At 45.7% G+C, this 14,787-nt stretch overlaps 1 protein-coding gene across 5 annotated transcripts in view; it reads left to right on the top strand.

The window, feature by feature from the left end:
• The window catches only part of LOC117065844 (core histone macro-H2A.1), a 66,092-nt gene that overhangs the window by 39,138 nt on the left and 12,167 nt on the right, over nt 1-14,787 (top strand). For 2 of the 5 annotated variants that reach the window (XM_033181160.1, XM_033181164.1), the window contains exons 5-6: nt 636-746; nt 8,173-8,272. In XM_033181160.1, the coding sequence (XP_033037051.1) occupies nt 636-746; nt 8,173-8,272 (211 nt within the window). Of the gene's footprint in view, nt 1-635; nt 747-8,172; nt 8,273-10,296; nt 10,388-14,787 lie in introns of all 5 variants that reach the window. The other 3 variants (XM_033181162.1, XM_033181161.1, XM_033181163.1) reach the window with 3 other exon arrangements.

Here is a 14,787-nt window from a genome sequence, read left to right on the forward strand (position 1 = left end):
AACTCCAGGGCATATATATTTTAGTCTTAATGATGCTGAGGAAGAAGCTGAAGACCAAGCCAAGAACCATGCCCACTACTGGGGTCAGGGGGTCCCCAGGGGAGACAGATGGTTCACCACAGCCACCACATGCATCCTTCTCTAACGCTGGCTTTAATGAAGGAGGGTGGAAGCGAGTCTGACCTTCTGGAGTCAGGAAGGTTGGAGGGTTATAGTCCTTAGTCTGCTTTTTGAGAACTAGTGACCTAGAACAGTTTTTCCTCTTAAGCTTTAATAGTATTGCAGACATCTAGAAAGGAAAGACACTTGAAGATCCTTAATTAAGAGACATTTAATTGGTCTGAATTTATGAAAATGATTCTATCCTAAATGATCACTGTAAAGTGAAGTTTTACCTTTAAGTGACTGCTTTTTTTTTTTTAAGATCATAAAGTGATTAAAATATAACAACACACTCTATAGAACTCTTGTACCTCAAAATGAGTCAGAGCTCCCCCTTGGAGAAATGCTGAGAACTGGTTGTGGTTTAGTTTCCTGTTTCCCCTTGGGTGTTATGGGTGAGGCTTGGGAGCTGCCTCTCTGTTAGGATGCTTGTGTCTGTGTAGCCCACATTCTGACCCTTCTGTCTGTGCAAGAAGAAGCAGGGTGAAGTCAGTAAGGCAGCCAGCGCCGACAGCACGACTGAGGGCACACCTGCCGACGGCTTCACAGTCCTCTCCACCAAGAGCCTCTTCCTCGGCCAGAAGGTAGGCAGATGCGCGGCCTCAGTCTACTCGAGGGACCCAAGGGACAGATGGGCACAGGCCATCTCCACTGGAAGGCTGGGGGGGGTCCCAGGGGCCACTCCCAGCCTTGTGGGTAGACAGAGTGCGCCGTGAGCTTTGGGAGTGGCCTTAGGGAGGGCTAAGTGCTGGGGAGGCCACAATGCTGAGGGAGGACCCTGGCAGCTAGGGAAGGGAGACAGTGGTAAAAAAGAAGAGGACAGGAGGCTCCTGTGGGAGATGGGGACCCTTGGTTAGTCTGGAGGAGGAGCTGCTTCTGTGGGATAAACTGGTCATCAGATAGCACCAGCCAGGGAACTAGGCAGAAGTCAAGCCCTGGTGGTGGAAGGTGAACAATCTAGCCGGCAGCCTGCTTGTCCTGGGGGGCACTAAAGGTAGAGCCTCAGGTCTGATGCAGGGCTCTACAGGGGATTGTTTTCAGACTGTACTGATGGGTGCACTGGGTTTCTTCACTGAACCACCAGATGACTCTTCCAGCTAATTGTTTGTTTGTTTTAACCATGGGCAATATATTTTCAGCCGCCCCAGTGATGCAGCTTTGCCAGGACGCCATGGTTTTGTAAAAGATGATTCACTTTTATTGAAAATAAAAATGATGCAAAGGCTTTTAAGACCTAAGAATGAGAGTTAACTAATATTTCTTTATTGACACCAAAAAAGGGGTGGGAAGAAAGAATTAAGGTCTTCTTAATTTTTTAATCCTATACTTAAAAAATTAAAGGAGTGAATTTGACCTTCCAAGTTAATCTGTGTTTAGTTTGAATGTGGTAACAAACTTGGATCTGAAGCTGCATCATTTTTAAACCCACTGTCAATTTCTTTTGCATCACAGTGACACGGTTCCCTTGCTCATGTCATTGCAAGTTCTCCTCCTACCCCCCCTTCCCTCTTTCTGTCACTAATTGCACTCTCTCTCATGATGCAATTCCTGTGGTGGACTCTGTGTTCCAGAAAATAACCATTACTGTTTACATTTTTAACCATTCTCTGTATTTTGTATGCATTTTTTCAAAAGAAAAAGTAGCACTAGTTGTCATCTTAAGGTCTGGGGCTTTGAAAGTTTTTGTTTGAAATATTTTTCATTCTTTTAAAAATTTTGACTCAGCAGTGAAGACAACTGCCCGGGTCTACTTTCACCCCTGTAATATATTCCTTGGGTAATGTACTGAAAGTTAATGTGACCCATCCACATTGCTTCCGTTTGACATACAGAGCAGTTCAGCCCCTGGGGTCACCTTCTACCTCTTTTCCCCACTCTGCCCTTAGGCACTCCCACCCTGGCCTCTCCCCTCCCTCTGTTCTTGCTACCTCCTGCCAGCCGCTCCAAAGGCAGCCTCAAATCAGAATTCCTCATACCTCCCTTGCTGGATGAACTAAAATATTTCCAAAGTAGCAGCAAATATGGCTGTAAAAATGTCCATGCAAAATGCAGATGCCCTTCTTGTTGCTGTGATCTTCTGAAAGAAATGGGATCGCGGCCTCCTCTGGGCTCTGTTTGTGAGCCCTGGAGGGGAGGGGGCAAAGGCCACAGATATCTTGCTGGCTTCTCCCAAGAGCCAGAAACATGTCAGCTCTTAGCAACATAACTCTTCTTTTTCAGATACACCTGGTCTCAGGGTCAGGCGTCACACAAATAAAAATAAAGTACAGTAGAGTAAAATTTTGGCTAATACTGACTGTTCCCTATTCAGAATTGGTAGGATGAGGATACAAACAGCCATAGAAAAGTACTGATACTCTATAATAAATTGCAAACATATCATTTAATGTTATTTTGAAAAATGGAGAATGAAAGCAGTGAGCTTAACAGTGAAACTAATGTGCTTATCTTGACTTTTGGAGGGAAAATTTGAAAGGAATGATTAAGCTGGAACCCTCAGTATAAAATGGTCAGCCATAAGAGAAGGGGTTGAATGTAGACCCAGACAGACCACCTAGCCTTCTTTCCCGTATCACCCCCTTTGTAGTGGTGAAAACAAAACACCAAGCTACCAAGAAACTGCTCTTCCTGTTGAATGTGCTTGCGACTTTATGACCCAAGATTCACATATCCAGGAAGAGGCACCCAAAGATCTAGTGCTGCAGACACTGCTCAGCAGAATAAACGGCATGTTTCCAAAGTAAAGCAGCATCTTATGTCAGCCTAAGCACCAGTGTTAGAAACTAGGGTTCCAACTGCCCTTTCTGGAACCCTACACCCCTGCAGCATGAGATGGAGTGAGCGTTGATACATTAGAGCATTATTTTGAAGCATTACTTTCTGGCTTTTTATTGGCTATTACTGTCAGGTGAAAATCATGGCATATAGTGTAAAAAAGGCAAAAATCATGAAACTGACACAGTCTTTACAAAAAGCACATTTAAAATATTATAGACATTAACTTTGACTTGGAGCTTAGGAAATGTTTCAAAAGGGGTACTTTAGAATGGTGACTATAGGTACCCTGTGTCCTGTGAATCTCATTTTTCTATCTGTGACATTGAAACCTGTGCTTGAAGATTGCAAGCAAGCTGGGATGGAGAAGGGTGATATTGTGCGTGCTACAGCCCTGTAAGGTATGGTTGCTAAGCTACTCAGGAGGCATGGCCCACGCTTAGGAGCCTGACCATTGATGTTAATGATGTATTTCACATACTGAAGTCTCAGGAGTCATCACAGCCATTACTCACTGATTTTGCCCAATGTTCACACAAATTGTTGAATTGTTTTAAAAAGGAAAAGGAAATCAGTGCTGTGAATCTGAGTCAACTAAATGCTTTTGCTTTGTGTTCAGCTAAGATTTGCAGCCTTTTTTCAGAGGTTTTACAGTTTTCAGAAAAAACATTTCTAATGTGTCTAATGTGTCAGTGGTAGTAAATGCTTTAAGTTTCCTTGGTAGAGTCAGCATTATTTGAAGGAGTTGGGAAGGCAATCTGAGGCTGTGACGAGTCTCCTTACCTCCCAAATGATCAAGATGGCAACCCCAGCTCGCAGGCCATTCAAGACAGGCATAACGTACCATAGGTTTTCTCCCTTTGATCCACACACCCTTCTCCTGTGGGCTGGAAGAACTGTGAGGAGAAAGGGAGCTCTTGAAGTTGAAGCAACAGTGAGGGAGAAAAACCATTCACCCCTTCTCTCCACTATGGCTGAGGACTGGCTTCTGAGATAGTTTAGGAAACTGACAAAGCCATGAAGGAATGGCTCAGCTATCGGCCATCTAGCCATCCAGCAGTGTCTATCCATGTCCTTATCTTTGTGGGGCTCTTTCTAGCTGGACCCACTAGATTCTGCTGCCAGGTCCAAGGCCTCTGGAGAAATCCAGGCTGGGCATGCATGTGTGCAGGGAGAACCACACAGCACAGCTGTGAGGGCAGGAGCTAGCCCTGCAGTGTGCCCCAGGGAAGACAGCATTCAGGAGGGTCCTGTGGAAGACACTGCCCTTCCCATTCCCCTCGTTGAAGTGAACTTTGGGGACAGGAGAATAACTGCACTTTAGGTGGTCAGCACAGGGAAATGAGACCAGCCAGGCTTCCTTCCTTGTTTATTATGAGAGACTGAGACACACCAACATCTGACAGTTACGGGGTAGATTTAACATACCACTCAGGCACTATCTTTAACAATCACTTTCATTAACTAAAATTGGGTTTCTAATATTTTTTTAAAAGAACCGAGAAGGAATGTACTATTTCCTGTAGCCAAGTAGGTCAGGTCAGGCAGTCTGCGTGTCCATCCAGGCACTGCTTCCCTGTCGTCATCGACAGACCGCCTCCTGCTCTGCCCTAAATGGTGGGGGCCAGCCTCCCATCCAGGCGAGGGCAGCTTGGCTCTGAGCCGCCTCAGATCCAAGCCAGGCTCAGGGCTCAATTTCTGAGCTCTGGCATTTCCATTAACCATGCCTTAAAGGAAAGCGGGCAGGGGCAGTCATTTTATCTGAGTTATATCTGAGGATGTTTGATGTTCAGTTCTAACTCTACATGCCCGGGGAACCCCAGCACTGGCTTAGGCACTGTGCAGCACTCAGGGTTAGGGGGCCACACCCACTCTTGCCTTCAAAGAGATTATACTCTGATGAGCATATACCATGAGTAAAGAATAAGGGTTTCCACGGACTCCCCACTCGAGTACTGCTTGTATCAGAAGCTGGCCCAGCAAAGCCAATGAGGTTAGGATCATCAGATTCCAATGCTGGAAGGGATCTTGAAGGTCCCTTGGCTACGACCCTTTCTGCCAACTGCGCAGCCACGTGGGACCCTCTCTTGCTCTATAACTGGCAGTGCCCTATGGTTACTTTCCTCAGTGGCTAACAGTCTTCATAGCTGCTTTAAATTCCTCATGCTGTGGATTAAAACTTAGTTTTCTGTCTTTCCCGATGATGGTACAAAGAAGCAGTCACCTTATTCAAATTCTGAAACCATTAATGGTCCTTATTCCTCCCAGAAAATCAGACTAATTTTGGGAATTTTTACAGTTCCCAGAAATCTGGTTTCCTAACCCACAAGGACCACTTCTCTGCCATGTACTTCAGATGGACACACATCCCTCTGGCTGATAAACCCCATTGGATCTGACCCTGGCTGGTGGGAGGGGACCCTGGGGCCTCCTAAGACTGGACCTCTGTCTTGGCTCTATCTCGCTTATTCATTTGTGACTGGACAGTGGGAGCCTGTCCAGAAACATGTGTACTGGTCCATTTGCACCCTATGCTCATGGGCTTTCTTCTGTATAGTGGAGCTACTGTCTTCGTTCATGATCATCTTGCTGTTGGCTTCTGCCCACTGGCCCACCTGCCAAGCTGATTACCCATTTGTCCTTCCAAAGTACTTGAATTAATTTGTCTTCTCCCCTTCCCATTCTCTTCCCCTGATGCACACATCCCAAGCACACACTTTCTAGTCAAGATTGCTTAAAAATACATGTTTGTACACATTTTATAGCAACAAAACTTTGTGGCTCAGCCTTATACCCTAAGGACTTCTGCTGAGCCCCAGTGCATAGCAGAGCATAGTTGGAAAATCACAACTCTAGCCTCATCCACAGATGTGAAGAGTGAAACAGCACTTGGTTGGCAGGAAATCCTCAATGCTGAGTAGTAGTGGCTCCCTGAGGTCCTGTAGTCTGTACTTCCAAGAGTGGGGCTGCCTCTGGTCAGACAGGAAGGTAGTGAGTCCAACGGAAGCTGGGAATTCTCCATGAGCTTGAGTTCTGTTGATAACTGTTCTCTTGCTTCAGCAAAGCCAGGTTTCCCCCAGAGAATCCCATTCCCCTAGACAGAGCAGGTGGTTGTCCCCAGGAGAGAGTCAGATACAGGCCAGTGGAGGGGTCTTCCTGGCTAGCTGAAGCAGAGCCCACCAAAATAGCTACTTTTCCAATGAAGCATTTCTGAATATAACACCAGAAGCATCTATACAATTGGAAAAAATTGTGTGAATTTTAAGGATTGAACATGTATTGTTTTAAACAAAGGAATTTATAGATGCCTTAAAAGCATACACATCCACATTACACTGAGTAGATCGAGTCTTTTTCTCATTTGCCTGCCTTCCTCACCAACCTGCCTCTTCACACTGTGTGGGGTGTGTTTTGGTGGTGTGTGGTAGGGGGAGTATTGGCTTAATTTGAGTTTTTATAAAAAGCATTTGCTTGGAGTCAAATGCAGAACTAAATAATAGAGTAAAATCCTTAGCCTTGTTCTAAATCCTGAGAGTTCACTTGCCTTACCCTAAGGCCCCCCACTCTGTGCCCACCCACACCCCTCCTCCCCGATGGCAGCAGTCAGGCCCCAGCTCCCATGCTCTTTTCTGTGCCTCTGACCTGGTGCCAGGGCCCTGAGCTGCTGAGAGCTTTGCTTTGTGAGATCACCCCCATGGCTTCCTTCAGCTTCAAGGGTGTGGGTGGCCTCTAAATCACTCTGTAGTGCTAGGAGCAATAACCCAGAAAGTCCACATGAATAAAACTTGGTCCTCTTCTCTGAGTCTTTAACCAAAAACGAAGTCCACTGCCCTGGCCAGAATTCTTCTTTGGCTGTATGACAAAACTTAATTCCACAACTGTTTCCTCCCAGAGGATGACTCTTAGTGTAAGCACATCCCTCTTTGAGAATCCGACTGCTTCTGGCAATCAAAAATGTGGGTTTTTATTTCCGATGCTTCTGGAGTGCCAGGTTTTTTGTTTGCTTTTGTTTTCAACAAAATGTTTGGCCTTAGAAATGCAGCAACTTGCTCTGTTGCCAGGAGCTTCCCTGCCAAGTGTCCTGTGCACAGCCCTCTCCTGGGTGAGCTCCTGGACAAAGCCTCATGCCCTGGTAAACCCTGCAGACCGCAGCCACTATTCTGGCCTAGGTTGTAGTCTTGAGCACCAGTTCTGCTGGGGCTACTCAGGCATTGCAGTTGTCTGCAGGTGTTAGGAATTTATGTTACTGAAGCGTGAACAATGTCATTGTGAGAGCATGTGCAAAAGCAAGCTTTCCTGCAGGTGCTTGTACCTAAAGAAAAGCAAGGGGAATAGTAGGACCCAGAACAGCAGTCCTAGGCCCATTAATTCTCCTTGCCCCTCTGACAGAATTTCAAACTCGGGATTCCTCGAATACTCAGATGCAGGGTTGCCATTGTAACAGAATAACAGTGGCTGGGGTACACCCATTCAGTGGCTCTTCAGAAAGAACAAATTCATTGGTTGGATATAACACTTAAGGAAAATGCTCAATAAGCCACCCATTGAGTCTCAGAGCAACCTGACCAACAAGGTGAAAACCATTTAAAAGACACATTGTCTTGCTGGAGAACTTTCCTCCCCTGGGTTTCACCAGGGAACTTCAGCATTACATGACTAATGAACACGTAAATTAGATGTTACTAAGCAACAGACTGTTCTCACTTCTTGCCACCCTGAGCAGAGCAGGGAAGCCAGCCAGCAGTCACAGTGATGGGGACAGCCTTAAGGACCCATAGTCACTTGGAAGACAATGGCAGGGCCCTTAGGCGTTTGCCCAAGCCAGGTAGGATGTTAGCACCAGCCCAGCACTCAAGGATGAGGACAGTCACACCATCCCCCACCCTCAGCAATGAGTACTCATTCTAGGTCCTGATAGCTGCCTTACTTTGGCCCCCAGATCACAAGTCCCTTTAAAGGAAAGTTGATCTCCTCCTCAAATGTGGCTTGTGCTTCCTTTTGCCCCAGGCATCACCCACATGCTCTGAACATTCATTCTAGTTTGCTTGCTCCTGCATCCCGAGCAGCATTTGAGTCTTATGTTTGAAATGGGTTCATTTGAGCCAGCAACTCCCTGCTTCCCTTTTGTGCCTCGTGCACTTGGAGTGTCCACTGCCCTTTACCTGTATCCCAAGGCTCCTTCTCTGAGACTTCCCAGCTCTCCTGTTATTTCCCACCTCATGCTTTTCTTTGCAGCTGAACCTTATTCACAGTGAAATCAGTAATTTAGCCGGCTTTGAGGTGGAGGCCATAATCAATCCTACCAATGCTGACATTGACCTTAAAGATGACCTAGGTAATTGGGGACGGGGTTCGGCACCACCAGCTGTCAGATGAAAAGTTATGGAACCCAGAATTTAGGCGTTTCATCTTCCCAGACTTTACAGTGGTCAAGCCAAATTTCCAAATCGAAGATTGATATTTGAGTGTAGACACTGAATATCGACTTACTCCAGGCCATTCCAAGTGTAAACGATCTGTTTTATTAAGTGTGATTGGCTATTCTCTCCTCAGTTGCAAATATATTGCCATCTGAATTCTCTTCCATAATGATCAAACTGACTGCTGGTTACTTGGGGAGGGATTTTTAAACGTGTTGGTTTTTGTTTGTTTTTTTGTTTTGTTTTTACTTTAGAACTGAAAAATCTCAGGTAACTACAAAATGATAGTTTCTCCATTTAAACCTTAATTAGAAATGACAAAGCTTGAAAGAGAAGACAAGCCACATCAGTATGCTATTAAGCTGTCTTTAGCCCACAATTTACTACCATCACTTCAACTTTTTTTTAGAACTGAAAACAGTATATGACTGAATGCCACCTTCATGAATTATTTGACTACAGGATGGTATTAAACAGAAGGGCAATATCTCCAAGCGAGTTCTTATGGAGGAAAACTGCCCCAGAGCCATGGTGTCTCCCTGTTCAAGACGGTGGATGATACAGGGCAGGCTGAGAGGTGCCCCTTACGTGTCCTGCCTCTATGGCTTTATCTTTGCATATATGGCACTGTCGGCTCAATGGCACGACAGGGCTCCTCTGCTGCTCTTCGATGTAGAGGCTTGCCAGGGGAAATAGGCACACAGATGTAGCCTCCTTCCTAACCCTCAAGTGCAATCTATTTTGTATCCCTTGAGCTCTCAGCTTCCGCTGTTTTTGTCAGATAGCAGACTTCCTTACTGGGAGATACACTCATTCCATGAGCCCAGGCCTGACCCACATGATCTGGGTGCAACAGTGGGCTGAAAACATGAGGACTGGACTCAAGAGTGTCCAGCTTGAACTTCTTTTCCAGCTGCCTTATACAGATTCTCAAAAAACAAAACAAAAAACCACAAGCTAGAAGAAGCAAGGATTCTATCCAAAGCACATTTTATACTAAAATACAAAGGCCAGGTGCAGTGGCTCACACCTGTAACTCCAGCGTTTTTGGAGGCTGAGGCAGGAGAATTGAGTGAGGCCAGGAGTTGGAGGCCAACCTGGGTAAGAGAGACCTCATCTCTACAAAAAGTCAAAAACTTAGCTGAGCTTGGTGATACGTGCCTGTAATCTCAGCTACTCGCTTGGGAGGCTGAGGCAGGAGGATTGCTTAGGCCCAGGAGTTCGAAGCTGCAGTGACCTATGATTGTGCCACTGCAATCCAGCCTGGGCAACAGCAAGACCCTGTCTGTAAAAAAACAAAAAAAAAATTAAACCATAAAAATAAGACACGCTAGAGTAAGAGATGGGCCTGGAAAAATATTGATAGAGATCAGCCCATATGTTGAGGGGAAAAAATAAAGGCAATCCTCTACATATATCAATACTGTTTTCTGGGTTTTCAAGAGAAATCCCTTGAAGGTAGACAAAATGGTAAATGTCACAAGAATAAAAATCAAAGCCTGCAAGTTGACTGCTGCAGACAGAATGGAGAAACTTGTTGTTTTGGTTGGCCTGATGGTCCACTTTTTTTTTTTTTTTTAAACAGATGCCATGTTTTAGTAGCCTTCTCAGTGGGATGCCAACTTTATAGGCTTTTGCGAAGTGAAACGGGGCATTCATTTTATTTCTTTTAACCTTTGGAAATGATCTCATGTGTGTGTTTCTCTTTTTTTGGACTTGTCATTCAAATGTTTAATTTAAACATGTCACATTTGATATTCCTCCTCCTCCTGTCCTCACCCCCATCCACATGTGCGCACACTGCGTGGACTGATTGCCCCTTGGGCTCATATGTTGGAATCGACCAGGTAGGCCAGCCCTGCCATGGGGCGTTAGTAAATGTGCCTGTGCGTGGGTCTCGGTCCAACACAGTTGATATACATTTGTTTACCTGTTATAGTTGCAAGTTGTACAGGCTGACATTGCCTCGATCGACAGTGATGCTGTCGTTCACCCGACAAACACTGACTTCTACATCGGTGGTGAAGTAGGTAATGCCTAGCCGGGTGCTGCCGAGTGTGTGTGTGCATGGTCAGTCGGCCGCTGCAGACAGCTTGATCCTTTGACAGCTATGCAGGGCTGCATTCATTTCACACTTCCAGCTGTCCTGACCTTCCCAAGGTCTCCTGTCCCTGGGTTGTGAACCTGAGTAATAAAGCTAGCTGTCAGCCAGGATGTGATGCATCCTGGCTGATGCAGCTCACAAATGGACATTTCTGGTTTGAAAACTGGTTCAGCAGAATCATTTCTTCACCTGCCCCACAAGGCACAGCTTTGTTGGAGACTGGGTTCACAGATGATTTCAGCTGCAGGAACAATACAGTCACATGGACCGAGTGGCATCCAAGACCACCTCCATGCACTCTGAAGAGCAGACAAACACAGATGCCTGTGCACAGGTGACCACCCCCACCCCCGCAACCCCTGCCAATCTGTCTCCATGTCAGAAGCACACTTGTTCCTGAAAATGGCCTTAAAGCCTCAGGTGCACAAGGAGGACCCCTTCCAAATGCTTGCCCACACTTAGGGTTCTCAGACTTCAGGTGCATGAAAATCACCTCAATCTGACATGGTATCCTTAGACTACTCATAAGACACATCATCCTAGACCCAGAAAGCACCTTCCTTTCCCCTGGCAGCTGATAAGGCATTGTAGGTTGATTCCTGGTGTGCTAAATAGCTGAGGGTGGCCAAGACAGAGGGCACCTGAGATGCCATATCCCGAGGCTGCAGATTCCTGGCAGGAGAATCACAGTATCCTGCTTTAAGAACACACTGAGGGGCCTGTCTGAGGAGGCGGCACCCACGTGTGATAGAAAAAAGCACAGCTTTGGAGCTAGGTGGAAGGAACTGGAATCCTACTGTCACCATTTACTGATCATGGGGCCTGGGTAAGTCACTTCACTCCTCAGTGCTTCAGGTTCCCTATCTATAAAGTAATGGTAATGATGAGAATTACATTAAATGTAAGCAAAGCACCTTGTTTTGTAAAGCCTGGCTCATGATTGGTGCCTGCTGTAAGGTATCACTCATGTGTATATATGACTTTTATAGTAGATGTGCTGGTCCTGAGAGCGGCACTCTGAGTGTGGATTCAAATACTAGCTTCCAAAGAGAATGGTTACATTTCCAGTCAGCAGACAGTGAAGTCATCTAGAAGGATGAGGAGATCGGGATTTTCACAAGGGTCCTGGATGCTAGATGTGCAGTAGCTCACAATCTCTGGCTGCCCGGCTCTGCTTGGCATCACTAGCAAAGACTGCTAGTTCAGTCTTCCCCAGCCACTACAATTTGGACTAACCACTCTCCTGGGTATTTTGGATTTTGGACATGGATGGAAAGACAAACTGGATGGAAAGTCAGAATTTGCCAAGTCTGCCAGGCCAAAATGAAATCGGGCTGTAGGCAATTAAACTTCCCTTTCACAAGACTTTGGAGGAGTTAAAGAGCTCCAAAGGCAGGCAGCTTAAGAGAAAGATGCTTCCTTTTTTAACCAAATGAAAATTTGATGGGAGGGAAGTGCTTATCTAGAGAAAAATAAATGAATAGCTAAGGGCTTGTCTTTGTCATAGCTGGGAGTTACTAAGGCCTGGCTTCATCCTGCCATCCAGGACATTTGGTGAAATGGGAATTATGAAACTTCCTAGGCAAAAGTATCTTACCCAGGTCCAGGGAGAAGAGAAAGTTGGCCTGCGTGCTGCAGGCTGAGGAAGGCCGTGCCCAGCAGGATTAGCCATGCCAGGAAGCAGAGTTGCAGCTTTGAGACAGGGCTGAAGCCTTGGGGGAATAACAGGCAGACCCAACTGTGCCACCCAGAAGAGCCCAGTCCTTCCTGAATTGTGAGTGGAATAGATCTCTTTGGAATAAGGATAGTGCTAATGCTTTTCCTCTGACATGTTTGCCTACAACCCATTGATAAGCACAGGGTGGGGAATTATTAGCTTCCAAGCCACAGGAGCAACCTGGGTCCAAAAGCTTGCCCAGGACCCTGGCACACATCACTCACCGACACTGTCACACCTGCAGAAATCTTCAGCAGCTTCAGACACCCCAACTGGCCAAAGCAGAAAGACTGCCAGGTCAGAACCCAGTCTTCCAAAGCCCCTCAGGGCTTTTTCTGCCCAGCGGACCAGTCCAAACCAGTACTGACCCCAGATATCTTTTACAATGTGAATGCTAAACCAGATTCCTACATGGCCTCAATTGGTTCCAGCTCCCACTTTGATGTGTGAGAGGAGAAAAGAGGAAGCTAGTAATCACTCCATTTCTCATATTTGGTGTGAAGTCCCGAGACTGCTGGAAGAAGGAATCCGAGTGCAGGAATGCTTAGCCCCAGTGATTAACTTTTACCCATCAAAAGTTCTTTCTAACAGTGAAATAGACCACAGGCCTAGCCTGACATTTGTCCAAGCCTAAATTTTCGCTTAGGCTGTTTTGAACACTGATACTTATGCCTGCTTTCTAAGCATGAAATAATGTTCTTGTTCTCATGGGAGTAACACATGTTTATGCTTGGGGGCAAATAAGCCAATTGCTTTATGATTAACCCTGAAGTTAAGCCTCAAAAGCAAGAGTCTTACAATAAGAGTGTTGACAATATGGTTGAAAATGGGCCTGTTTCTTGTTAAAAAGTACACGTGTGTCTACATGAACATGTGCATACATATGTGTGTGTAGGAGTCAAGTCCTGACTGGGTTGATTGCCTGCAATCTAGGGTTCAGTTTTTAAGTTTGGGAAATGCATTTAAGTGTATTTTAACTTGGAAATTTCACTTTTAATTAAAGCAATATTTATAAGTAAAATTTTTAAACACTCTTCCTAAGATAAAATACCTTTAATTATAAATCAGCCCATTTTCTTAAATATTTTAGAAAGGAGTTGGTAATCATGATAAAGTAAAAACGATATTTTACCTTTCAAATTTCTCAGTTCTCACCAAAGAGTTAAATTTGATAAAGAATGAGAACCCTAACTAGTCCAGCCTCCAGCGTTTTTGTTGCCCTGCCTCAAGCTGGAGAATGGGTTTAAGCGTGAAGGCTAGACTGGGCCCCAGGGGCAGCCGTGTGTGGAATCCAGCTGGTTCCGGCTCCAGATTCCTTTTTCTCAGCTGCAGGGATAGTTTAGGTGAACCTGTATTGGGGTCTCACTCGCCTGGGTTGCATCCACTTTGTGGTGGTGGAGTTGGGCTCTAAGCCCCGGCCTGCTTCCTCCAGTGCATGGTCCATTCAGCTGCCACCTCTGATGCAGACTTTACTAGAAACATGCAGCAGCAACAGGTGTGACATTCTCTGCCATTTAAAGTCTGTGCTGCTTTTCAGGACAGGTAAAGGCAGGAGGGCAGTCTGAGATCATGAAGAGTAACACAGAATCCCACCTCAAGGATGCTAAGTTTGTACCGCCCTCTCTCAGACACAGCTGAGAGCTCCCTTGGGCTGTGGCTGCTGGTCATGTTTGTCTGTACACCCCAGGTTTCCTACAGCGGGTGGGTACAGGCCCAGTCCTAGCCATTAGCCCTGGTTTGTATTTGGGACAAGGCCCAAGTTGTTTCCTCTTCTTCCCAGACACCTCCTGGGGTTAGTTCACCCCTGCAGAACAAACATTCAAAGGAGGCAAGTTTCACTAAGATTATTAGCCCTAATCATCGCAGGGTGACTCCAAAGAGAATTTGGGCTGGTGCATTCCGATATACCTTGACTGTCCCGTACCAGAACTGTGCCAGGTGCACCTGGAATTTTCCAAGACAAATGTGAATCTTAAGGGGAGTATTTTGTCCTCCTGTGAGGAAAAGTACTTTAAAATGTGCAAAACTGAGGAATCAGAGCTTAAGGAAGACTCAGACCCCATTTTAGCCAAACTTGAAAGACTGATCTTGTTGCTAACTTTGATTGCCACTTGCTATCCCACATGAGCATCAACTCAGAGTTCTCGTAGGTGTTGGTGATCTTGTTTGGGAACTTGGTTTTCACAGCAGAAATTAATTACTTAGCAAGTGCCCTAATTGAAGAAAATACATTGCTCCCAACCTCCATTGGCTTTTATTAAAGAATCTGGTCCTGAGCAGTTAGACATCCTCCTTTCCAAGCTTTTTATAGCATACAGATTAATCTTTAAGCTCTGCTTCTGATGTTGCCCTTCTTTACTGAAAACAATTCTGAATCATTAGTGTAATTAAGAAAATACCGTCTGAGGCCATTTTTATTTTGTATTTGCATATGAGACCAAAGCTGCAAAACAGGAACTAAGCACGGTAATAATGCTGGTCCAAAGATGGCCAAGTATGAACACTTCCTTCTAGGCCTACTGCCAGGAGGAGAGCTGGCCTCTCGATGGGAGCATTGTATGCTGCTGAAACCTCCTTACTTGGTGGTTCTCCCCAGAGACAGAGAAGAA

The sequence above is a fragment of the Trachypithecus francoisi genome, unplaced genomic scaffold (genome assembly GCF_009764315.1).
Source record: "Trachypithecus francoisi isolate TF-2019V2 unplaced genomic scaffold, Tfra_2.0 Lachesis_group2, whole genome shotgun sequence".
NCBI lineage: Eukaryota > Metazoa > Chordata > Mammalia > Primates > Cercopithecidae > Trachypithecus > Trachypithecus francoisi.